Here is a 27,518-nt window from a genome sequence, read left to right as displayed (position 1 = left end):
TATTCTGCTTGATTGTCAATTTTCTTACTTGTTTAATTATTTTTGGTTATGACTTTCTATTTTGAAACATTAACAAATATGCAAAGGATTTTAACATTAAACTTCGTGGAAATGAACAGCAAACTGGGAAATAAAGAAACATAGCATAATACAAGAGGGAGCCTTCACAAAGGCTGCTTGGGAGAGATTGCAGTAGTCGGCGGAGTCTCAACAGTCGGTGGGGCCACGGAAGGAGTCTGAAATGAAGAACTAGAGAAGCTGCCACATCTGCTTGGAGAACAAATAAGGAATTGGAACATCGCCAAAGAGAAAAGCTTCGCCGTACAATTCCAATCCAGTTCAAGATCAAAGCTGTGGAAAGTCAACAAGATCAACTATCTCCAAAACCAGATTTGCGTTCTTAAACTCTACTCTGTCTGGTTTTTACTTTGCCATATTTGTCATGTTTATTTGTCGTTTATTATTTGCTTGTTTTTGGTGTGAGTATATGCTTGAAACATTGAGGACAATGTTTGATTTAAGTGTGGGGGGGTAACCATTGTTTTGCATGAAATTCGTAGAAATTTATCACCCATTACTTCTTGTGTTGTTCCTTGTTGTTTTAAGTATTTTTTTTTTAAGCTGTTTTGGAGTGTTTCAGTGTGTTTTGACATAAAAAATCCGAAAATTCATAAAAATTTGAAAAATTGTTTTTGAAAATTCAAAAAAAAAAAAAGAGTTGTTTTTGTGCGCTTATCTGTGTCTTAGGGTACCTTCCAACACAATGATGAGGATTCGGTTTGTAATTACATGACTGTTAAAGAGAGTTATAAACATGGATGAAAGTTTGATTTACTCTTTATTTATGCGTGGTTGTGGTTATAACTTATGAAATCACATGTAATCATAAAAGAAAAAATTAGTTTTTGTAACATGCTTGAAGGAAAGAACTCAAACTAACGCTATAACCTTGTGAGACTTGAGCTTAAACGTTTATTTGGAGAGTTAAAATCTGTGCATTCTTGTTTTCTAAAGTCGTTGCATGATCTCATTATTCTTTGCTTGGCTATTACTTAGAAGGCGTTTCATCATTTAGTTCCAAATGCTAGAACTCATGCCTATTTCATTCAAAGCATGCTATTGATTTGCATAAAACATATTCAAGATGAAGTTGTGTAGTTACCACCACCAAAGCCAAACTGCCATGTATCCCATATCGTTATATGTTTAAGTTAACCCCATTGAGCCTTGATAGGCTACATTCTTTGTTAAACCACATTATCCTTACCTAGCCTAGTTTAGGACCATCCATACCCTTGTTCTTGAAGCATAGTAAAACATGATTCAAATTGAATTTCTTTTGATTAATGTATGACAGAAAACAAGTGTGGGGGAAGTGTGAGTTATTATGCTTGTTGAAAAGAAAAGAAGAGTAAAAAAAAAAAAAAAAAAAAAAAAAAAAGAGTTTTAAAGTCCTGCTTGTTGAAGAAAGGGTCCAAAACATAGAATTCGGCCCTAATTATTGCTTGAATTTTCCCTTCGTGTCTAAAAGCTGATTTCTGCAATCTAAGTGAATTCTAAGTTTCAATTTCATTACTTTACTTGCTATTGCTTTAAGAACGATTGTTATCCTTATCCTTCATTTGTTAGCCATCACCCCAAGCCCCGCTACAACCCTTAACTTCATCTTGAGTGTCATGCGTTTCAATATGTGGAGTTTGAATTTGGTATGAGCATATGGTGTCACTGGTTCTCGCATTTAAGTAGTAGCATTCCATTCATGAGATCATATCTAAACATGCTTATTAACTCCAGAAATTGCTTTCTTTGTGATACATATATGTGAGCGTTCGTTTTCATATCTACATCAATCTTCTCACATATAACTAGTATAGGGTGTGTAGTTAGAAAATCTGAGTGAAAATTGAGTGCATATCTTGTAAGGAATTGAGTGATTTCTCTAAGGCATGTTACTACATCAAAAACATTGTTTTAATTGATTAATTGTGAACTAGTAAGTGGTGACTATGATTAAGTATGTGCTTAAGTGTAAAGATGACTCAAATCTGTGGGGATAATGATTTTTAACATGTCATGTGCATTGGAAATCCCTGAGGCAAATGTTGGAAGGTTTAGGTTGTGTTTTATTTGTTTTGTTTCCTTTTATCTCTTTGTTTTGCTCGAGGACTAGCAAAAGCTAAGTGTGGGGGAATTTGATAGGAGCATATTTATGCGACTTAGTTGGCTTGTTCTTGTGCATTTATGTCGTGTTTCCTTAGTTATTTTAATGTTTAAAGTCATTTTCGTGTGTTTTCAGACTCTAAGTACAAAGTATGCAAGAAGATGCATTTTGGAGGCCTTTGGAGCATGTTTCGGGCTTGGAATGGATAGCAAATGCATGGGCCAAGTGGATGGACGAATTTGAGAACTAAAGAGGCCAAGAATATGAAGAATTATGGTCCAAAAGATGAAGAAAACAGCCCAAAAATCTGTCACCCCAACTTGCATTCCTTGCCATGCAAACCACATAGAATTCCCTTTGGATTCCATGCCATGCTTGATCACTCTTGTCCCCTACATAATTTCTAATTTCATGCTTCAATTCATTTAATTATTACACTCAATTGCTTGATACCTCTTGTTCCCTTCACTCATTAGATTTTAGACAACATTTACATCCATTACATGCACCAATTGATGCTTCATCATTCACATTTGGAATCCCATGCCTTGTGTACCACATGTTGCTGCACCTTTGACCCATTTATTGACACATTTTCACCTCCCTTTCCATCTCTATGCAATGTACACAATCATTCATGCTCCCTATCTTCAAGACCACTCCATTTTACCCTTCACACTTTGCATCATCACTTCATTTTCACCCTTGGACCATTGCACACCACACACACAAATTACCATGCATTTCATCCTTAACCTAACCTGATTTTCTAAGGTTTTTGGGGGCCTATAAATACATGTTTACACCCCTTGGCCAAAGAACAATCCCCCATATTCATCATTTTATCACAGAAATTCGTCCATACACACCCTAGGAAGCAAAACACCCCAAAAACACCATTCTAGTGCCTAGAAAACATAATCGCCACTCCACCTTCTTCCACCCTCTTTGCCTAGTTCTCCACCACCTTCCAACCATCAAACACTCTTCCACACTCACCCTAAACCCCTCCATATCATTCCCCATCCATTCTACACCATAAATCCACCCAAAAATCTGTCCACAAGCTTCATGCCGCAACAAGGAGGAAGGGAGATCCATTGATGCACTTGCTTTCCAAGTTGGAGCATTTTAGGTGTTTTCTTACCTTTGATTTTAATGTCTAATTTTATGTATCTTTGTATTGCAAGAATGAGGAACTAAACCCCCTTAGTTGGGGGGTGATTCGAAACCATGTACATGTTTGCAATATGATTTGATTACATTCAGTTGTTATTTCATAAGTTGCGGATTCAATTCGTTCATCTACTTGATTGATAACTTATTTGTGTATGTTGATTGAGAGTGCACGCTTAGTTTTCATGCATGAATATGATGCTAGATTATGAGGGAGTTTCACCTAATAGTTACAATCTTATAATTACAAGTAGTGAAGGTCGCTTGAAAACGATCGCGCTGAATGAATTCTTGGCACTAGTTTCATGCTCATCATAGTAACGAATGCCTCGTCAACACTTATAGTTCTCATTGTGCTTCATGATTCTTGATTGTATCTTTATTGTGCTCATCACGTAAGGAACCTTTGAGGAATGCTTTGAATTGTTGTATGCGCTTTTCCATCCAATTCATTAACTTAAGGAGAACTTGAAGGTTAATTTAAGCGTATTTAATTAACTTGGGGTGTTGAGTTTCATAATTTATTGAAAGAACAACTGAAAATCATTTTGTTTGCAAGTGTGTCATGTGTGGAGAAGAACCTCCTAACTAGCCTTTTATCCATCCTTTTCATCCAAAAAACGTTTTACAATCTGTTTTGTTTTAAAGTTTCTGTTTTGTTTTCAATTTTCGTCCAAAACAAATCCCCCTTTATTTTGAAGTCTTAGATTAGTTAGAAAGTGTTTTGATTTGTGTTTCTAAGTGTTTTGATTCAAGTTTTCATCCAACTTCGTCCAAGTTCTTGTTAGGTTCTCAAAACTACCCAGAAAGTGGTTTTTAGGCAGTTTTGAGTCATTAGGTTGCTGTTTTGAGTTTTATGTTTGTTTAAGTATTTTAAAGTATAGTTTTGCATTCTTTGAGTCTAGTTTAGTGTTTTAAATTTTGTTTTTATGTTTTTAAGTCAGTTTTCAAGTGTTTAGCAATCCCTCCTAATCCCCGGCCTAGAACGATCCCTACTTACATACTTTACTACATTTGATAAAAAGAGGGTTTAATTTTGTGTGTTAACTTATTTTACGCATCACGAAACTTATCTAAAGCAAAGACAATAGCAAGAAGTTCTTTTTCCATTGTGGAGTAGTTCAATTAGGCATCATTAAGACTCCGAGAGGCGTAGTAAATGACATATGACTGCTTGCTTTTTCTTTGCCCCAAAACAACGCCTAGTGCATAGTCGGATGCATCGCACATAAGCTCGAAAGGAAGGCTTTAATCGAGAGGAACAATTATAGGGGCTGCAGTTAGCTTCACCTTGAGTTACTTAAATGCCGATTCACACTCCTCATCAAACTTGAAAGGCACATCTTTCTGAAGCAATCGGCAAAGGGGGTTGGAGATCTTGGAAAAATCCTTAATGAAGTGCCTATAGAACCTTGCTTGGCCAAGAAAAGAACGAACCTCTTTAACCGAAGTAGGAGAGGGTAAGTGACGTACAAGGTCTATTTTCGATTTATCTATTTCAATTCCTTTTTCTGAAATGATATGGCCTAAAACTATACCTTGTTTAACCATAAAATGACATTTTTCCCAATTCAAAACAAGGTTAGTTTCAACAAATCATTTCAAGATCAAGGTTAGATTATCCAAACAATTATCAAAAGAATCCCCAAACACACTGAAATCATCCATAAACACCTCAATAATCTTCTCAACAAAATCGGAGAATATACTTACCATACACCTTTGGAAAGTGGCAGGTGCGTTGCATAGGCCGAATGGCATGCGACGATAAGCAAAAATTCCAAAGGGACACGTGAATGTGGTCTTCTCTTGGTCATCTGAGGCTATCACAATTTGATTATATCCAGAATATCCATCAAGAAAACAATAAAACACATGACCGGCTAACCTTTCAAGCATTTGGTCGATGAATGGCAAAGGGAAATGATCTTTCCTTGTTGTGGCGTTAAGCTTCCTATAGTCGATGCAAACTCGCCATCCAGTTTGAACTCGTGTAGGCACAAGCTCGTTTTCTTCATTTTTCACAACAGTGACTCCAGACTTCTTGGGAACGACTTGAATTAGTGAAACTCATTGGCTATCAGAAATGGGATAGATTACTCCACAATCTAGGAGCTTGATTATCTCCTTTTTCACAACTTCCATCATGGGAGGGTTGAGACGACGTTGAGCCTCTCGAGATGGTTTAGCCCCCTCTTCAAGAAGTATGCAGTGCATGCAAGTGGTAGGGCTAATTCCCCTAATATCAGCCAAGGTCCACTCTATGGCTGTTTTGTATTCCTGCAACACCCTCACAAGCTTCTCTTCCTCTTGTGCCATGAAGTGAAGAAACAATGACGGGCAAGGTTTCGTCATCTCCCAAAAACACATACTTTAAATGGTCCTGCAACGGCTTAAGTTTAAGAGAAGGTGCCTGAATAACAGAAGGTAACAACTTAGTAGAATCTGAACTTGAAATTGGGATCGAAATCTTACCACATTGTTGTGGTAATGACTCAAAGGCAGCCACAACCTCTGCAACTTCTTCATTAAAGGGCACGGCAATAGTTCCCATAATCTGGCCGTGGGGGTGCAAGGTTCCAATGTCTTGGTTGCTGAGTTATATGCTCTTCGTAATGGTTGTTTCAAGGGCATCCTCGTTCAATTCCTCAAGGAATTCCTGCGTCAAAGAGTCAATTACATCAATAGAGAAACAAGAATGGTCATCATAAGGATATCTCATAGCATTAGAAATATTGAAATCAATAACTTCCCCATCAAATTTCATGGTCAATGTTCCTTTGAATACATCTATCTTTGTGCGGGCTGTCTTCAGGAATGGCCTACCTAGGAGAATAGGCAAAGATGTGGAATGGGCTGAATCTTCCATGTCAAGAACGTAAAAATCAGCCAGGAAGATCAAATGGTTCACCTGCACTAAAACATCATCCAATACTCATTTTAGATAAGGGTTAAAATGATCAGCCAATTGTATGATCACACCATCATTTTTCAATTCACCCAAGTTCATAGATGCATAAATAGAATAAGGTATGACATTTATAGATGCACCTAAGTCGAGCATTGCATGTTCAAACTGATTAGTGCCAATTACACAAGGAATCATAAAACTACCTGGGTCTTTGCATTTAGTGGGCAGTTTACGTTGCAAGACGGCTGAAACATTTTCACTTACCTTAACCACCTTTTTGTTTGACATTCTTCTCTTGGTTGTGCACAGCTCCTTGAGAAATTTGGCATATTTCGGGACTTGTTTAATTGCCTCAAGGAGTGGAATGTTTACTTGCACTTTCTGGAATGTTTCAAGAATGTCCTTCTCATTCTCATCCTTCTTTGATTGTATGAACCTACGAGGAAAAGGAACATGGGTCAGATTAATATTAACTAAATTTGAACCCAACTTACCTTGTTTGGCTGAATTAGGAGTGATAGGGGCCTGCGGCAAAAGGGGGTTCACTCTTGTCATGGGTGTGTTAGTGCTTTCTTCCTCATTTTGCCGCTTTTCATCTTCTTTCGGGGCAGGTTTGGGAATATCGGACTTAATTCCAACTTCTTTTCCACTACGCAAAGTGATGGCTTTGGCAGATTCGAATCCTCCATTCGAAGTCACATTTGTTGAACTAGGTAACTTACCTTGTTCTCTACTGAATTGCCCCATGAATTCAATCGTTTGTCCCACTTGTTTCTTCAAGTCTTCCACCTCCTTGGCTTGATTTTGCATGCCCTGTGCCACATTGGTTAATAATTGAACAAGTTAATCATTATCCATGGACGAACCTGTTCTAGATTGGGCCGGGGGTGGTTGATTTTGTTGATAGGGCCGTGGAAACCCAGGGGGGTTTTAACGAAATCCCCCTTGTTGTGTAGGTTGTTGGGGTTCTCTCCACTTCATATTAGAGTGATCTCTCCATCTGGGGTTGTATGTGTTTGAGTCTGGATTATATTTGGTTTGGTTTTGGCCTTGGAATCCAATAGCAGTGGTAGATTCCCATCCTCCATTCTCGATCAACTGAGCGCACTTCTAGGATAGATGCCCTTGGATGGAGCACACGGTGCAAACCTGATTTTCTTGTGCTTTTGACCCAACTACAACCTAAGACACAAGAGAGGTAAGATTAGCTAATTGTGATTGAATTTCAGAAATTGCATTTACCTCATTCACACTATGTTGTCGTGGGCCTTCTCTTTGTCCAACACTCTCATATTGTTTGTGCATTATGGGCTCTGTTTGTAATTAAAGTCTTGGCAGCCACCAGAGTCTTGTACACTAATGCGCCACCCGCTAAGGCATCTAGCATTTGGCGTTCAATGGGGAGGAGTCCTTCGTAGAAGTACTGAATGAGCAGCTCCTCCTTCATTTGGTGTTGTGGACATGAAGCTACAAAAGTTTTAAAACATTCATAATAAGTTGGAAACGATTCACCTTGATTTTGTTAGATGCCACTAATCTGTTTCCTCAAAAGAATGACTCTTGAGGTTCGAAAGAACTTCTCTAAGAACGCTCATTTCATGCTTTCCCAAGATGTAACCGTCCCAAGTGCTAGTTCATACAACCAATCTTTAGCTTTATCCATTAGAGAGAATGGAAAATCCTTCATCTTCAAGATGCTGCCATCGACATTCACCGGGGTCATGCTTGAACAAACTACTTCAAACTCCTTCAAGTGCTTGTTTGGATCCTCCATGGACAGCCCATGATACTTTGGAATGAAGAAAAAATTTTGTCCTAGCTAAGAACAAGTAAGAACATTTGAATACATATGCAAACTATTAACAAATTAAAGTAGGCATGCATTCAAAAACAATTCATAAAACCCATGACTTTCAAAGCCTAGTATATGGTGAACCAATAAACTCTTTAACAACATTTAAAGAGAAGGTAAGATTTAGAGTTTCTTTACCCTTGAAGCTCATCCTTGTTTACACAAGGGATTCACCCAAGTGGAGGGCCTTCAAGTCACCTTCTTGCTCCTTGGATCTTCCTTGTGATTTTCCTCCTTTTAGTGCTCCTTTGCTTATTTGAGGATTTGAGGATTTGTTCTCCAAAAACACCAAAAGTTTGATGTCTCTAAGTCTCTTCACCAAGGATGTGATTGTGAAGATGAAATGGATGACTTAGAGAAGAATAGATTGCTAGCTAAAACTCCTCTAAGTGGCCGGCCTCTTTAGAGAAAATGAGAGAAAGTGTTTCACCTCATTTCACCAAGAAAAACCCTAAATGAAAATAAAGCTATAAAGTTGAATTTATACTTCATCACATGTGAGTGGCAAACTTGTAATTAATCCAAATTTGCAACCCCTCACCCTATGGCCGGCCTTACCTTGTTATTGGGCTAATTTGCCCATTTTGTTTTAGTTGTCATACAACTTAAACATAATGGGCCTTGTGGACCAAAACGCTTTTGGGCCCCGAAACCCAAAACCAACATATAAGCCCAATACGAACATTTCGTATAATTAATTAACTAATTAATTAATCTTGACCATTCTTCAATTAAACCATTTAATTGCTTATCCATTTCATTTAATTTCTTCACCAACATCCTTATTCGGTGTATGATCCATTAGGTTCCATTTAGAAAGGTAGTGGGCGATTGTTACTCTTAACGATCGATTGCGAATTGAAACCACATTTCAATTCTCCCTTAAAATTAGTGTTTGCTAATCTTTAGGGCTTCCACAAACCATGAGTGACACCTAGCAGCATATCATGGTTACCCAAGCTAAGTAGAAGTGGTTGGAGAACCTATCCAGTTACAACTACAATGCAATACGGTCCTTCTCTAATACAATACTCTTAATCACATTGTTTGAGTGATAGTTTGTTTCATGTCTACTATCCAATGTGATACTTATCTATATGATTCAATTGAATATGATTTGGAACAAACTTCCTAAGTCATATTCATATGCTTTGGCCAAAGATTTTCGAATCATATCTTAGAGTATTCTCCTTCCACCATGGAAGGTTAGAGATCCCTTGTTGTGCATTCATATGCCTACACGACTAGATAGCTTGACCCCAACAATGCCGTGGACATTCCAATGGAATGCCTTTAACATGATCAAAGATCAAGGACCTAACCATTAGACATCTATGATGCCTCAGGTCAAAGGACCGATTTGCATATTGCAACTCTCGAGTTCGTACATGACATGTATGTTCGAACTCTCTTTTGATCGTTGTTCAGTGTACTCGATCACTCTTTTGAGCACCTATGTGTTTGCCTTAGTGTCCAACACTAAATGACTTGAGACTTGTCATACTCGCGCTTGAGTCGACATAACACATACTAACCTTAGCGGATTGTCAATGCCCAATTGGCAATCCTATAGCTAGGAACGTTTTAGGAATGAGCATAAGAGAAAGGTCTCGTTAATCTAACTTACTTAAATCACTTATCTCTTAGATCAAATACATTCCTTGGATTCCCTTATTGCTTAAACACAAGATACAATAAATAGTGATTAACAATAAGCTTTGCCCTTCATTAAACATATAAAAGTTTAATACAATAAGTATTCCAAAAGCTATTACATCAAATGAGTGGCTTTGTGGGCATACTTCCAACACGGAATGTGATGTAACAAGCTTGACTTCAATTCGAACTCGTCTGTCTTCCCTTGGGCTGCCGTGGGGTATTGGATGCATAAAGGCATTGCATTGTCCACACCCGAGGCAGAAAGCTCTTTGATGGTTTGATTATCCGCTGCCATGTCTTGCACTTCCTCCACAACCTATGCCGTGGGGTCTTCTTCCTCCTCTACTACTTGTTCTTCAAACTCAGGTTCAAGGCTAGGTGGATTAGATGCTTGCTGATTCCTCTTCCTTCTCAAAGTCCTCTCAAAATCGTCGTCAAAGTTAAATATGTGCTCACGAATAAGTTGAGAACTTCGAGTCATACACTAGTACCTAAAAACAAGAAAACAAAACAAGTCAGCAACTAAAATAAAAACGCATGAAAATAAATAAAAAGAAGCAATAAAGGATTAGCAAAGTTGCTAAACCCCGACAACGGCGCCAAAATTTGATGTGAAAATTAACTTGACACACAAATTAAACCCTCTTATTGACAACTGTAGTAAAGATGTAAGTAGGGATCATTCTGGACTAGGGATTAGGAGGGATTGCAATCTATGCTAAACTGACTTTAAAACACAAAACTAGGCTTGAAAATACTTAACTAGACTTAAAGAATGGAAATCTAGACTCTAAGGGGGCGTTTGTTTGCCCTCACTAAGTGAGACTTGACTGGACTGGACTAGCTGTTAGTCCAATACTGTGTTTGTTCCATGCTGGGACTAACATTAATGAGACTAAAGGGGACTAGCATGGACAAAACCCTTCACTAAAAGGTCTTAGTGAGACCCCCTAATAACCATGGGACTAGCTAAGACTATCCTTTCTTGTCCTCGTCATGCTCAACAACCACTCCCGATAGACTCCTCGTCATCTCCGGTCACCTAGATCATAATAAAATATTAATAATTTATATATTAAATAATATAATATTAGAATTTGTTATTATCCAGCTTCTTAGTCCAACACTGCACCAAACGCTTCACTAAGTTAGTCCAGCTTAGTCTAGTCTAAGCCAGTCCAACTTAGTCCTTGAAGCTAGTCCAATCCAAGATAGTCCGGTGCAACAAACGCTCCCTAATACACTAAAACAACTCAAATGACTCAAACAGCACAAAACAAGCTAATTAGACTCAAACTAGACACTAGGACTGAATTTGGTCGAAAATTGGTTTTACCTTGACTCAAAACACTTAAAAACACAAACTAAAACAGTTTCTAACTAATATGACTCAACAAAGTAAAGGGGGATTTGGTTTTGACGAATTTTAAGTAAAAACAAATAACTAAAGATTTAGAACAGATTGTAAATGAATTTGGGAAATAAGATGGTTGATAGATTAGCTGGAGGTCCATTCTTCACACATGACACACTTGTATATGAATCAATTTCCAATTGCTTTTTAATAAATTATGAAGCTCAACACCCCAGATTAACCATGATGCACTAAATAACCCTCAGATTTTCCTTTACTTATTGAATTGGATGAATGCATGCAACAACCCAAATCATTCTCCAAAAGGACCCCTACATGAATGCATAATAGAGATACAATCAAACATCTTTACGTTCCATGAAAATCATAAGTGTTGACAAGACATTCATAACTATGAATGCATGATACATTTGCCAAGAATTCAATTAACGCGATTGTGACTAGCAACCTTCACTACTCATAAATATAAATTTGTAACGATTAGGTGAAACTCATTTATATTCTAGCATCAAATTCATGCATGAAAACTAAGTATGCATCCCTAATCAACATACAAGAATCAGTTTTGAAGAAAACAGTTAATTGAATTGCATTCACAACTTATCAAATCACAATTGGAAGAAATCAATTCATATCTTAAGGATGTTCATGGCTTCGAATTTCCCCTAGCTAAGTAGGGGTTTAGCCACTTATGTTCATAGCAAAACAAAAGAAAAAGAAATTAAACATTGTAAATATAGAACGAATTACACCTAGAATGCTCCAACAATCAAGATCAAACATCCAAGAGTCTTCCCTTCTTTCTTCTTGTTTTGGCACAAAGGTGGATGAAGTGTATGAGATGTGTTTTGGGGTCCGGAATGATGGTTTTGGTTGAATGGGGCTGAGGCAAAGATGTATGGTGGTGGAGAATGATGTAGAATGGTGTATAGGGTGCGGCAGATTATGTTTCTGAATGATATGGGGGGAGGTGACGAATTTTGGCTAAAAAACTTATATTTATAGGCTAGGGTTTTGTAGAAAAAGGCTTGGCCCAATCCAAGGGGGAAAAGAACTAGGGTTTCTGCAAATTTTAGGGCTTCTAGAAGTATAAGGTGCGGCACCTATTTAGGTTTTCTAGAAAGGAAGTCTTGTGGCAGGTTCTTGAACTTCTAGAAAGCTTTGGGGCGCCACCTTTCTAGGGCTTCTAGAAAGGGTGGTGCGGCATGTGTTTAAGTGAAGGGATAGGCCTTCTAGAAGGGATTTAGGTGCCCTTACAGCTGAATATTCATCTTCCAAGTCTTGAATTGATTTCTCCATCTCTTTAGCACGTTCCTAGCTTCATTTGATCTTCAAAAACGTCCATTCCTTATGCTCCACATGCTTGCAATCCAATTCAGCCCAAAAGTGCTTCAAAATGCATCAAATTACACTTTCTTGCCAACTTTGCCAATTAGACCTACAAACACACGAAAATAGCTTAAAACACTATAATAAGTAGAAACGAGCTATGAAAATGCAAGAAAACAAGCTAACTAAGATGCTTAAATATGCTCCTATCAAATTCCCCCACACTTAGCTTTTGCCAGTCCTCGAGTGAAACAAACAAAACAAAACCTAAACCTTCCAACATTCATCTCAGAGATTTCCAATGACGCATGACATATTAAAAATCACTACTCACATGGATTTTAGTTATCCTTACCCTCGAGCGCATACTTAATCACAATCACCACTCACTAGCTCGCATTTAATCAATTAAAACATGGTTTTGATGGTAGTAGCATGCCTTAGAGAATTCCCTCAATTCCTCACCAGGTATACACTCTATTTTCACACAGAATTTCTGACTACACTTTCTATACTAGGTATATGTGACAAGATTGATGTAAACATGTAGGCTAACACTCACATATGTTATAAGCGAAGAAAGCACTTTCTGGAATTTATTAATGCATGTATATATATATGATCTCATAAATGGAATGACACTACTTAGACGCAAGAACTAGGGATACCATATGCTCATACCAATCCCAAACTCCACATATTGAGACACATAACACCCAAGATTACCGTCCAAGGGTTGTAACGGGGCTAAGTGTATTGGCTAATGATAGACGCATATTTATGCGACTTAGTTAACTAGTTTTCTTGCATTTACATTATTAGTTCTTAGTTATTTTAGTACTTTAAGCCATTTTCGTGTGTTTGTAGGTCCAAAGGGCTAAGGTAACAAGAAAGTGCATTTTGGTGCATTTTGGAGCAGTTTTGAGCTTGGAATGGATTACATATGATATGAGCAAGATGGATGGACGAATTTGAAGACAAAAGAGGCTAAGAACATGCTAAAAATCTGGTGAAACAAATACAAGTTGCAAGAAGGGATAAATTTCTAGAAGGATTGGCCAAAACTTCACTCAAAACACATCAATGTCGTGGCTTTTACTTCCACCTCCACCAGAAATTTGAGTAATGATGCAATGCTTAACTCACCATGACATGTGAGTGGATGATGCAATGCTTAGCTCACCATGACATGTGAGTGGATGATGCAATGCTTAGCTAACCATGACATGTGAGTGGATGACTCAATACCTAACCCACCAACAATTCCCACTCTTTGCCATGCTCACCTACTCAATTCCACCAACATTTTGTGTTAAACAAGTCCATCCTCTTCCTATAAATACCATGGCATCAACCTCATTCAAATCATCCAGAAATTAACCATTCTCCAAGCCTTTCCTTGCCTCTCCTACATATCTAAACCCCTTCCCATCCATTCCTCCAAATAACCAACCCTTCAACATCATTCCAACCTTGTTGTTGCGGCAAAGAGAAGGAGAAAAGTCCTTAGACGCACTTGCTATCCAACATGGATCGTTGGAACGTTTAGGTGCTTTCTTTCCTTTGTTTCTCAATGTTTAAATTTGTTTATCTCTGTTTTGTAATAATGAGGAACTAAACCCCCCTTGGCTAGGGGGGGATTCGAAACCATGTTAATGCTTGCAATATGATTTGATTACTTTTAATTGCGTTTCATAAGTTATGAATTCGATTTACTTATCTATTTGATTGATAACATGTTTATGTATGTTGATTAGGGATGCATACTTAGTTTGCATGCATAAATATGATGCTAGAGTATAAGGGAATTTCACCTAATCGTTATGAACTTATATTCATGAGTAGTAAAAGTCGCTAGTCACGATTGTGTTAAGTAAATCCTTGGCATAAGTTTCATGCAAATCATAGTAACGAGTGCCTCGTCAATGCTTATGTTTTTCATAGAACTTAATGATTCTTGCTTGTATCTCTATTATGCAATTCATGTAGGGAACTTGTAGGGAATGTTTTGGGTTGTCGTATGCAATCATCCAACCCAATAACTTGTGGAAAAACTGAGGGTTAATTAGTGCAATTCACGGTTAATTTGGGGCGTTGAGAATTAATAAGTTATTGAAATGCAATTGGAAATCATTTTGTATGCAAGCAAGACATGTGTGGAGAAGAACCCCTTAGCTAGCCTTCCATTATCCATTCAACCCAAATTTGTTTAAAATCTATTTAAGTTTTTAGTTTATTCGTTTTTACTTTCAACTTCACCAAACTCAAATCCCCCTTTTACTTTCTTGTTTTAAAATCTTTTGTTTACATTTTTAACTTTGTTTCTTTTTGTTTTTGAGTCAGTTTAGAGGTTTTAGCAAGCCCTCCTAATCCCCGGTTTAGAACGATCCCTACTTACATACTTTGCTACAATTGTCAAAAAGATGGTTTAATTTGTGTGCTTATTTTATTCGCATCAAATTTTGGCGCCGTTGCCGGGGATTAGCAACTTTGCTAATCCCTTGGTTCTTTTCTTTTTGTTTAGTTTGTTTTTGTTTTAGTTTCTGACTTAGTTTTGTTTTCCTTATTTTGTGTTACTTTTGATATTTGATTTAGTTTTCTTTCTTTGATTTTAGGTACTAGAGAAGTAAGACATGGATTTTGCTAGCATTCAAGCTCAATTGGCAAATCTTACTTCTCAAATGTCGCAGTATGCCGAACGGACCACAATGCCAAGTGTCCCTACACTTGATGTGCCCTATGGGCAAGGATATCAAAGTCCTCAATTTTCTGCCAATGAAGATGCTTGGGGTTATCAAGGCTATGATCAACCAAGCAACAACATGTTTTCCAACGCTTACAATTCGGCTTGGAGAGATCATTCAAATTATATGTGGGGGGAACCTCAACAATTCCAACAAGAGGGATATTGGCAGCAAGAGGAGGAGTTCTATTCAAAACCTATGCAATATGCTCAATCAAACTCAGGTTCGTCAATAAATTATAATCAAATTCTTAATGAATTAAATTGTTTGGTGCAGGGCTCACAAAATCAAGCCAAGGAGGCTCAACAAGATGCATATTGGCAGCCATATGAGGAGTTCTACACCACACCTATACAGCCACCACCGCATACCCCACAACAATTCCAATCAAATTCAAGTATGTCCATGGATAGTGATCAAATTCTTCAAGTACTAACCTCTTTGACGCAGGACCAACAAAATCAAGACAAGAAGTTGGATAAATTGAAGAGTCAAATGGGAGAGATTATGGAATTCATGGTACAAATTCAAGAGCAAAGTGAACTCTCCAACTCAACTGTTGAAAATTCGAAGGAAGATTTTGAAATCCACGATGCTATCACTTTGGGAAGTGCTATGAAGGATGAAGCTGTCCCAGAACCATCCAAACACAGCCCGAACATGGATGAATTGCTGCTGCAAGCAGAAGAGGAGGAGGACGACCTGGGCAGTTTAGAAGAATTCTTGCTGCAAGCTCCTCAAATCCCTATGTCATCCAACTCAGGTGAGGAAGTTCTAAATTCACTTCATTCTAACATTATTCCACCGAATGTCCTTTGTCCTTGCAGGTTTTTGATTCCAAATATCAAAGAGAGTGAAAAAGACATTGTGGAAGCTCTTCCAAAGGTGCAAAGTGATATCCAAATTCTTGGTGCACCAAAACAAGTTCCCGATGGTATTGAAACGTTCAAAGAACCTTGCACACCAAGAAAAGGGATTCAAGAGAATGAAATGGTTGAAGCATATCAAGAATACATCCAAGAGGTTGTGCATGAGACAATCAAGCCCAAAGCAGTTGAGTTTGATGACACGGGACAAGCCACAACCATCATAGTAAACCTGGCCAAGTTCAAAGTCCCGGAAATGTTCAAAAATGTGGTGTTTGTCATTGAGTTTGTGTCGGAAAAAGAAAGTAAGCCATCTTCTCCAATTTTAATTTTTATTTATACTAACATTTTTCTGATTTTGATGATTCAGGCACCCACTCTTGAATTTAAACCATTGCCGAATCATTTCAAGTATCACCTCCCATTAAAAGATAAAATCCATGCTTTGGAGCTGAGGGGAGTTTAAAGGAAAGATTCGTCCGGCTGTACGACGTTAAAGCAAGCGCTACTTGGGAGGCAACCCATGCAATTCAACAAAGGAAGCTCGAGGAATCACTCCAATTCCAGATTTGCACTCCTAAACCCTTCTCTTTGTTGAATCTTTCTAATCTGCCTATTTAGTTGTTGTAGTTGCTGTTTGTGTGTTTCTTTTTGTTTAGTGTGATTTTATGCTTGAAACATTGAGGACAATGTTTGATTTAAGTGTGGGGGGGGTAACTAAGTGTTTTTGATGCAAATTCGTGGGATTTTATCACCCTTAACTTAAAGACTTGTTCCTTGCTGTTTTTAAGTGTTTTTAAGTTGTTTTGATGTGTTTTAGTGTGTTTTGAAGTAAAAATCCGAAAATCACATAAAAATTTGAAAAATTTGTTTTAAAAACCCAAAAAGGGTTGTTTTTGTGTGTTTGTTTGCGTCTTAGGGTACCTTCCAACACAATAATGAGGATTCGGTTTGTAATTGCATAACTGTTGAAGTAAGTTCCAAACATGGATGAAAGTTTGACATGCTCTTTGGTTTATGCTTAGTTGTAATTATAGTTCATGAATTCACATGTAGTCAAAAGAAAAATTAGTTTTTGTAACATGCTTGAAGGAAGAAACTCAAACTAACGCTACAACCCTGAGAGACTTGAGCTTTTAACGTTCTTTGGAGAGTTAATAATCTGTGCATTTGTTGTCTTCTAAAGTCGTTGCATGATCTCATTATTCTTTGATTGGTCACTACTTAGAAGGCGTTTTATCATGTAGTTCCAAATGCTAGAACTCATGCTCATTTCATTCAAAGCATGCTATTGATTTGCATAACACATATTCAAGATGAAGTTGTGTAGTGACCACCACCAAAGCCAAATTGTCGTGTATCCTATTTCATTATGTGTTTAAATTTAACCCCATTGAACCTTGTTTAGCCTTTTCTTTGTTAACCCACATCATCCTCACCTGGCCTAGATTAGGACTATCCATACCCTCGTTCTTAAAGTATAGTAAGCATGATTCAAATTGAATTCCTTTTGATTAATGTGGGCAGAAAATAAGTGTGGGGGAAGTGTTTATCATGTGAGTTTGTGTGCCATAGGCACGAGTAAAAAAAAAAAAAAAAAGAAAAAAAAGAGTTCCAAAATATTGTTTGTTGAAGAAAGGGTCCAAAACAATGAATTCGGCCCTAAGAAGTTGTTTAAATCTTCCCTTTGTGTTTTAAAGTTAATTTCTGCAATCTAAGTGAATTCTAAGTCTCAAATTTACTACTTTGCTTACTAATGCTTGAAGAACGTTTGTTTTCCCTATCCTTTCTTTGTTAACCATTCCCCAAGCCCAGTTACAACCCTTAATTTCTATCTTGAGTGTTATGTATTTCAATATGTGGAGTTTGGGATTGGTTTGAGCATATGGTGTCCCTGGTTCTCGCATCTAAGTAGTAGCGTTCCATTCATGAGATCATATCTATAAATGCTTAATCATTCCAGAAAATTGCTTCTTTTATAACATGTGTGAGTGTTCGTTTCCATGTTTACATCAATCTTCTCACATATACTTAGTATAGGGAGAGTAGTTAGAAAATCTGTGTGAAAATAAGAGTGTATCCAGTAAGGAATTGAGTGGATTCTCTAAGGCATGTTACTACGTCCATAATGTTGTTTTAAACGATTAAATGTGAGCTAGTGAATGGTAACTATGATTAAGTATATGCTCAAGAGTAGGGATGACTAAAATCTGTGGGAATAATGATCTTTGGCATGTTATGTATCGTTGGAAATCCCTGTAGCAAATGTTGGAAGGTTAGGTTATGTTTTGTTTGTTTTATTTTGCTCGAGGACTAGCAAAAGCTAAGTGTGGGGGAATTTGATAGACGCATATTTATGCGACTTAGTTAACTAGTTTTCTTGCATTTACGTTATTAGTTCTTAGTTATTTTAGTACTTTAAGCCATTTTCGTGTGTTTGTAGGTCCAAAGGGCTAAGGTAACAAGAAAGTGCATTTTGGTGCATTTTGGAGCAGTTTTGAGCTTGGAATGGATTACATATGATATGAGCAAGATGGATGGACGAATTTGAAGACAAAAGAGGCTAAGAACATGCTAAAAATCTGGTGAAACAAATACAAGTTGCAAGAAGGGATAAATTTCTAGAAGGATTGGCCAAAACTTCACTCAAAACACATTAATGTCGTGGCTTTTACTTCCACCTCCACCAGAAATTTGAGTAATGATGCAATGCTTAACTCACCATGACATGTGAGTGGATGATGCAATGCTTAGCTCACCATGACATGTGAGTGGATGATGCAATGATTAGCTAACCATGACATGTGAGTGGATGACTCAATACCTAACCCACCAACAATTCCCACTCTTTGCCATGCTCACCTACTCAATTCCACCAACATTTTGTGTTAAACAAGTCCATCCTCTTCCTATAAATACCATGGCATCAACCTCATTCAAATCATCCAGAAATTAACCATTCTCCAAGCCTTTCCTTGCCTCTCCTACATATCTAAACCCCTTCCCATCCATTCCTCCAAATAACCAACCCTTCAACATCATTCCAACCTTGTTGTTGCGGCAAAGAGAAGGAGAAAAGTCCTTAGACGCACTTGCTATCCAACATGGATCGTTGGAACGTTTAGGTGCTTTCTTTCCTTTGTTTCTCAATGTTTAAATTTGTTTATCTCTGTTTTGTAATAATGAGGAACTAAACCCCCCTTGGCTAGGGGGGGATTCGAAACCATGTTAATGCTTGCAATATGATTTGATTACTTTTAATTGCGTTTCATAAGTTATGAATTCGATTTACTTATCTATTTGATTGATAACATGTTTATGTATGTTGATTAGGGATGCATACTTAGTTTGCATGCATAAATATGATGCTAGAGTATAAGGGAATTTCACCTAATCGTTATGAACTTATATTCATGAGTAGTAAAAGTCGCTAGTCACGATTGTGTTAAGTAAATCCTTGGCATAAGTTTCATGCAAATCATAGTAACGAGTGCCTCGTCAATGCTTATGTTTTTCATAGAACTTAATGATTCTTGCTTGTATCTCTATTATGCAATTCATGTAGGGAACTTGTAGGGAATGTTTTGGGTTGTCGTATGCAATCATCCAACCCAATAACTTGTGGAAAAACTGAGGGTTAATTAGTGCAATTCACGGTTAATTTGGGGCGTTGAGAATTAATAAGTTATTGAAATGCAATTCGAAATCATTTTGTATGCAAGCAAGACATGTGTGGAGAAGAACCCCTTAGCTAGCCTTCCACTATCCATTCAACCCAAATTTGTTTAAAATCTATTTAAGTTTTTAGTTTATTCGTTTTTACTTTCAACTTCACCAAACTCAAATCCCCCTTTTACTTTCTTGTTTTAAAATCTTTTGTTTACATTTTTAACTTTGTTTCTTTTTGTTTTTGAGTCAGTTTAGAGGTTTTAGCAAGCCCTCCTAATCCCCGGTTTAGAACGATCCCTACTTACATACTTTGCTACAATTGTCAAAAAGAGGGTTTAATTTGTGTGCTTATTTTATTCGCATCAGCTAACAAAGAAAGGTTAAGGATAAACAAAGGTTCTTAAAGCAATAGTAAGCAAAGCAATGAAATCAACTTAGAATTCACTCTTGAATGCAGCAATGAACTTGAAACACTAAGTGGATTTCGTACACTTTAGGGTCATATTCAAACTTTTTGAACCCTTTTTTCAACAACCAATTCTTGTGAGTTCTTTCTCACTTATTTCACAACTTTTCTTTCTTTTTCCACTTTTTCTTCTTTTTCACGTTTTGTTTCTCCTTTTTTTTTTCTACCTGTGTGCATATCCTTCCCCCACACTTGATTTCTGCAATATGTTTGATCAAAAGGAATTCCCTCTAAGTCATGCTCCACTATACTTTAAGAACAAGGGTATAGATAGTCCTATTCTAGGCTAGGTAGGGATAATGTGGCTAACAAAGAAAATAGGCTAAATAAGGCTCAAAGGGGTTAAACCTACAAAACAAATGCATGGGACGAAGGCTTTTTGCTCTGGTGGTAACTACTAAACAACTTCATCTTGTTATATGTTATGTACTCAATTTTAAGCTTTGAATGAAACAAGCATGAGTTCTTGTAATTGGAACTAAAATGATGAAACGCCTTCTAAGTAGCAACCAAGCAAAGAATAATGAGATCATGCAACGACTTTAGAAAACAAGAATACACAGATTAATAACTCTCCAAATAAAAGTCTTGATCAAGAGTGTGTGAAGCTTTTGAGAATTGTGGTTGAACTCCTTTGATGAAGCTCTTGTTGGCACCATAAATTGGTTTTTCTTCAGACTGTCTTGATCAAGAGTATGTGAAGCTTTTTACGAGTTGTGGAGTTTGCATTGTTACAGAGGGGAAATGTTTGAAGCAGATGCAAGAAGGCTGAATAGCTTGATCATCGTATGCCATACACTGAAGTTGTTGTTGGCTTGCAATAAGACTTTGTTAGTGACTATAACTCTTGTTGGGCATAAGTTCTCCCCTAGTTGAGTTGTCAAGCTTGAGGGTTTTTGATTATTTGTGAATGCTAGGAGTTCACATGCACAAGTTGTGCCACTCGTCTTCTGGTAGGTGGAATGAATGCTGAGTTGCTTTCATCACTTGGTTGGTCGTACAAAGGTGAGTTCCTTCATCACCTTTCATCACATTTTATCACCTGGTTGGTGGCACGAGGATGAGTTCCTTCTTCACCTAGTTGGTGGCATGAATGGCAAGTTTCCAAATGATATTAGAGTACGAGTTATACATTTCATCACCTGGTTTGTGGCATGAAGGAGAGTACGGGTTGTACATTTCATCACCTGGTTAGTGGCATGAAGATGAGTTCCTTCTTCACCTGGTTGGTGGCATGAGTGGCAAGTTGCCAAATAATATTAGAGTACGGGTTGTACATTTCATCACCTGGTTGGTGGCATGAAGGAGAGTACGGGTTGTACATTTCATCACCTGGTTTGTGGCATGAAGGAGAGTACGGGTTGTACATTTCATCACCTGGTTAATGGCATGAAGATAAGTTCCTTCTTCACATTTCATCACCTGGTTGGTGAGAATAAGGGCAAGGTGTCGAGGCTGAAGGATGATTTTGTGAAAACATGTTCATTTGAGCAACATCATATAGCATGCAATTAACAATTAAACGCGGAATCATGCTTGCATGCACTCAAAAAACAAAACATTACCCATGAAATTCAAAGCCTAGTAGATTGGTGAACCAAGACTCAACTCAAATCAAAGTGAGTTGAGAAATATATACCTTTGTAGATTCCTCTTTGCATAAGCAAAGGCTAATCACTCAAAGAGAGGGCCTTCATTCCTTGCATCTAAAATCTATGGATTTGGATGGAAGAATAGGTTTCTCCAAGTTCCCAAAATTGAGAACCTCTAAGTATCTTCACCAAGGTTAGATTGGAGAAGAAATGAGTGACCTTGGAGTGGTAGGATTGCTAGATACACCCTCCAAGGGGGCCGGCCTCCTAGAGAGAAAAGGAGAGACATGTTCTCTCCAATTTTCTCCAAAAAGAACCCTTTTTCAATTTTAGGCTATAAAGTTCTTTATATAGTCACTTCTTTAAATGACCTAAAGAACCAAAAACCCTAATTCAACACACATGGCCGGCCACATAAGGCCTTTGTGAATCTTTATTCATTAAATTGTCATACAACTTAAGTCAATGGGCTTGACGTTCGAAGCCCATTGGGCCTGAAGGTCCAAAACTATCCCGAGGTCTTTAACGAACTTATTCGTTTGATTAATTAACATATTAATTAATCCTTGCCATAAATAATTAAACCATTTAATTATTCTTACTCATCTCCATTGTTTCTTCAATCTCCACCTTACACGGTGTACGATCCATTAGGTTCCTTTTAGCGAGGCAGTGGGCGATTAAAACTCTTTCAAATCGATTGTGAATTGAAACTTACTTTCAATTCCCCCTTTAGTGTTTATACACGTTTAGGGCTTCCACAAACCAAGAGTGACACCTTGCAGTATATCATGGTTACCCAAGCTAATCAGAAGAGGTAGAGAACCTATTCAGTTTAGGATTACAAATGCAATACGGTCTTTCTCTAATACAATACTCTTGACCACATTATTTGGTTTGATAGTTTATTCATGTCTACTATCCAATGTGATTCGTGTGCTTATATGATTACCTTGAATGCGATTTGGAACGACTTTCCTAAATCTCATTCATACTCTGGCCAGAGATTCTTAATCATATCATAGAGTATTCTCCCTCAAACGGTTTGAAGGTTAGAGATCCCTTGTTGCGCATTCACTTACCTCCATAGCTAAGTGGCTTAACCCCAACTATGTCGTGGACACTCTCCTGATGGAGTGACTTTGACATAATCAAAGATCAAGGACTTAACCACAAGACAACTATGATGCCTCAGGTCAAATGACTACTTTGCATTATCCCAACCATGAGTTCTCATGTGACATGAATATGAGAACTCTTCGTTGATCGTGTTCAGTGAACTCATTCTCTATTAAGCACCTACGTACTTGTCTTGATGTCACACACACCAATGACTCGAGACTAGTCACTCTCCCTGAGAGAAGACACAGCACGTACTGATCTTAACGGACTGTCAATGCCCAATTGGCAATCCTATGATCAGGAACGTTTAGGATGTGTCTACGAAAGAATGGTCTCATGAATCTAACTTCTTTAGATCGCATTCTCCCAATCACATATTCCTTGGACTTATCGTTTAAGCATATAACATTTATATGAGATGGCTTAAAACAATAATCTTTGCCCTTTATATTTAAACTACATTAGTTTAACTTGTGAAATGTCCGTAAAGTATCATCATATGATTGGTTTTAGGGCACATCTCCAACAGAGGCACATTGTAGCAAGTGTCGAATGACACAAAGTATGTTGAACCCTTTCGAAGCACAGTTGGCTTATGTATGAATGTGTTGGAATGTATGATTGAACGATTATACTGTAAAGCTGTTCGTTTATTTGTATAATCTTATTGACATAGACTTTGGTTCATGTTGGAAGCATTCATGTTGAAGCTTTGAACACGAGTGTTTCTTTGCTAGGAATGTAAGAGGATTAGGACCGAGTTGTCTAAATCACCTCTTTATTGAATTCATGCCAAATAGTCTTCTTTACATAGGATGTCGAACGGCTGAAGCTTAACACTTGTACAATGTGAGTTTACTTGTAAAAGTACTTTAAGTGATCAGCGTTCCATGGATAGCCAAGGGTCTTGTCATCGGAGCTTCTAAGCTTGTAGGAGCCAGGGCGACTGATGCCAACAACTTCAAACGGTCTATCCCAGTTTGGACTAAGTGTTCCTTCACTCGGGACTCTGTCGTAGAGTAATCTTTTCTTCAATACCCAGTCCCCCACTTTGAAAGAATGAGGTTTGACCCTTGAGTCATAGTAGTTGGAGATGCGCTGCTTGTAGACGACATTCCTCAAGTGAGCTTGGTTTCTGTGTTCCTCGACTAGATCTAAGTTGAGGGTAAGTTGCTTGTCATTTTTGCTTTCCAAGTAATTCTGGACTCGGAACGTTGCTTGCTCAAACTCAACTGGGACAACTGCCTCTGTACCAAAGGCAAGTAAGAATGGGGTTTCTCCTGTTGATGTTCGATACGAAGTGCAGTATGACCAAAAAACTTAAGTTACAAATTCTGGCCAACAAACTTTAGCCTTGTCCAAGCTGGTTTTCAAAGTTCACTTGATTATTTTGTTGATGGCTTCAATTTGTCCATTAGACTGGGGATGAGCTGGGGAGCCAAAACATAAGTTGATGTTGAACTTAGAGCAGAACATCCTGAACTTATTGTTGTTGAACTGTCGCTCGTTGTCAGTGACTATCCCATTGGCAATGCCGAATCTACAAAGGATGTTCTTCTATACGAAATCTTCTATTTTTGCCTCAGTAATGGTTGCCAAGGGTTCTACTTCAGCCTACTTTATGAAGTAGTCAACTGCAACGATTACATAGCAGACCTTACCCTTCCCTACAGGCATTGGGCCGATCAAATCAAGTCCTCATTGAGCGAAGGGCCAAGGGCTGATCATAGGAGTGAGCGACTCGGGAGGGGAGTGAGGAATAGTTGCATAGCGTTGACACTTATCACATGAGCGAGATATTTTGATGGCATCTTGGTGGAGTGTTGGCTAGTAATATCCTTGACGAAAAGCCTTGTGTGCTAAGGATCGAGATCCAGCATGATCTCCGCAGACTCCTTCATGTATTTCCCGAAGGACAATTTTCACCTCTGCGAACGTAAGGCATCTTAGGTATAGTAGGTTAAAACCCCGCTTGTAGAGTTGGTCATTAATGATCAAGTAACGGGTAGCCTTGTATGGAATCTGCTTAGCTTGGGCTTTGTCATTTGGAAGGGTACCATGAGTAAGGAATCTATAAATCGGGGTAATTAACACAAAAAGTAAACCCTCTTGTATCAATTGTAGTAAAGAATGTAAGTAGGGATCGTTGTGGACCGGGGATTAGGAGGGCTTGCTAATAACCTCTAAACTAACTTAAAAACATAAAATTAAATTTAAAACACCAAACTAGACTCAAAAGATGCAATACAAACTAAAAAGCCTCAAAACTAGTTTAAAAGACTCAAAATAGCTTAAAACAATGAATTAGACTCTAAACTGACTCTAGGGATGGTTTTGGACAAAATTAGGTTCTAACTTGACTCAAGACACTTAAAAACACAAATCAAAATAGATTTTGACTAATAAAACACTTTAAAGTAAAGGGGGATTTGATTTTGACAAATTTGAAAACAAAACAAACAGATTGTAAACTAAAACAGATTTTCGACGAATTTGGGTAAACTAAGGATGATGGGCTAGCTAGAGGGTTCTTTTCCATACATGACACACTTGCACATAAACCAATTTTCAGTTGTTCTTTCGATAAATCATGAAACTCAACACCCCAGGTTAATTAAGTCCGCTTAAATTAACCTTCAAGTTCTCCTTAAGTTATTGAATTGGATGGGAAAGCGCATACAACAATTCAAGCATTCTTCAAAAGTCCCTTTCGCATAATAAAGATACAATCAAAGATCATTAAGCATTATGAAAACTATAAGTATTGACGAGGCATTCGTTACTATGATGAGCATGAAACTCCTGCCAAGAATTCATTTAACGCGATCGTTTATAAGCGACCTTCACAACTTATGAAATCACAACTGAAGGTAATCAATTCATATTGCAAGTATGTTCATGGCTTTGAATTCCCCCCTAGCTAAGGGGGGGTTTAGTTCGTCACACTCACAAAGCAAAGATAAACAAATTTAGACATTGAAAACAAAATAATGAAAACACCTAAAAACACTCCAACAATCCAACTTGAATGGCAAGCACGTTCAAGGGTCCTCCTTCTTCTCTTTGTTGCGGCACAAGGTGTGGTTTGATGGATGCATATGGATATATGGAAGGGAATGGCTGAATGTGTTTAGGTTGGATGGAGGTCAAGGCAAGGAAAGGGAAATGAAGGTGCATGGAATTGTGTTTTTGTTGTAGGAATGTGTAGAATGGTTAAGAAGAAAAGACTCTGCCTTGCGGCAGAATGTGTCTTCCTCCCTTCTCCCTAAACTGTCCCCCCTAGATATGTCTTTGGATGGATATATTTATAGGCCAGGGAGAGGATGTAGTGGGTGGTGGTAATGAGTGGATGTAGTGGTAGGTGAACGTGTTGGGTGGTTGAAATGAGTGGATGTGTTGGGTGAAATGAGTGGATGTAGTGGTAGGTGAATGGAAGTGTTGGGTGAAATGAGTGGATGTACTGGTAGGTGAATGTGTTGGGTGGTTGTAATGAGTGGATGTGTTGGGTGAAATGAGTGGATGTAGTGGTAGGTGAATGTGTTGGGTGGTTGTAATAAGTGGATGTGTTGGGTGAAATGAGTGGATGTAGTGGTAGGTGAATGGATGTGTTGGGTGAAATGAGTGGATATAGTGGTAGGTGAATGTGTTGGGTGGTTGTAATGAGTGGCTGTGTTGGGTGAAATGTTGGAAGTATGCCCGCAAAGCCACTCATTTGATGTAATAGCTTTTGGAATACTTAATGTATTAAACTATTATATGTTTAATGAAGGGCAAAGCTTATTGTTAATCACTATTTATTGTATCATGTGTTTAAGCAATAAGGGAATCCAAGGAATGTATTTGATCTAAGAGAGAAGTGATTTAAGTAAGTTAAATTAACGAGACCTTTCTCTTATGTTCATTCCTAAAACGTTCCTAGCCATAGAATTGCCAATTGGGCATTGACAATCCACTAAGGTTAGTATGTGTTATGTCAACTCAAGCGTGAGTATGACTAGTCTCAAGTCATTTAGTGTTGGACACTAAGACAAACACATAGGTGCATGAAAGATTAATCAAATACACTGAACAACGATCAAAAGAGAGTTCGAACATACATGTCATGTAAGAACTCGTAAGTTGCAATATGCAAATTAGTCCTTTGACCTGAGGCATCATAGATGTCTAATGGTTAGGTCCTTGATCTTTGATCATGTCAAAGGCATTCCATCGAGATTGTCCACGGCATTGTTGGAGTCAAGCTATCTAGTCATGTAGGCATATGAATGCACAACAAGGGATCTCTAACCTTCCATGGTGGAAGAAGAATACTCTAAGATATGATTCGGGAGTCCTTGGCCAAAGCATACAAATATGACTTAGGAAGTATGTTCCAAATCATATTCAATTGAATCATATAGAGAAGTATTACATTGGATAGTAGACATGAAACAAACTATCACTCAAACAATGTGATTAAGAGTATTGAATTAGAGAAGGATCGTATTGCATTGTGATTGTAACTGGATAGGTTCTCCAACCAATTCTACTTAGCTTGGGTAGGCATGACATACTGCTAGGTGTCACTCATGGTTTGTGGAAGCCCTGAAGATTAGC

At 37.8% G+C, this 27,518-nt stretch overlaps 1 protein-coding gene and 1 long non-coding RNA gene across 8 annotated transcripts in view; both read right to left on the bottom strand.

The window, feature by feature from the left end:
• LOC139197027 (uncharacterized) overlaps window positions 1-27,518 on the bottom strand; it is a 100,043-nt gene that overhangs the window by 52,953 nt on the left and 19,572 nt on the right. The gene's annotated exons all lie outside the window — the stretch shown is intronic.
• Window positions 5,421-9,805, bottom strand: LOC139196673 (uncharacterized). Of its 7 annotated transcripts, none has more exons than XR_011581772.1 (5): window positions 8,239-9,805; window positions 6,513-8,067; window positions 6,164-6,253; window positions 5,813-5,996; window positions 5,421-5,720 (listed from the first exon to the last, which is right to left on the bottom strand). XR_011581772.1 is itself a non-coding variant. In XM_070823044.1 (5 exons), exons 2-4 carry the CDS (start codon window positions 7,056-7,058, stop codon window positions 5,986-5,988), a joined length of 642 nt encoding a protein of 213 aa, XP_070679145.1. In that variant the 5' UTR covers window positions 7,059-8,067; window positions 8,239-9,805; the 3' UTR covers window positions 5,421-5,720; window positions 5,813-5,985. The 7 variants fall into 7 exon arrangements, 5 of the variants coding, with proteins under 5 accessions (XP_070679145.1, XP_070679143.1, XP_070679141.1 ...); XM_070823044.1 differs by having other exon boundaries at window positions 6,164-6,248; XR_011581771.1 differs by having other exon boundaries at window positions 5,813-6,253.

This window comes from Malus domestica, chromosome 06 (genome assembly GCF_042453785.1).
Source record: "Malus domestica chromosome 06, GDT2T_hap1".
Taxonomy (NCBI): domain Eukaryota; kingdom Viridiplantae; phylum Streptophyta; class Magnoliopsida; order Rosales; family Rosaceae; genus Malus; species Malus domestica.
This window is presented reverse-complemented; position numbering and strand designations above follow the sequence as displayed.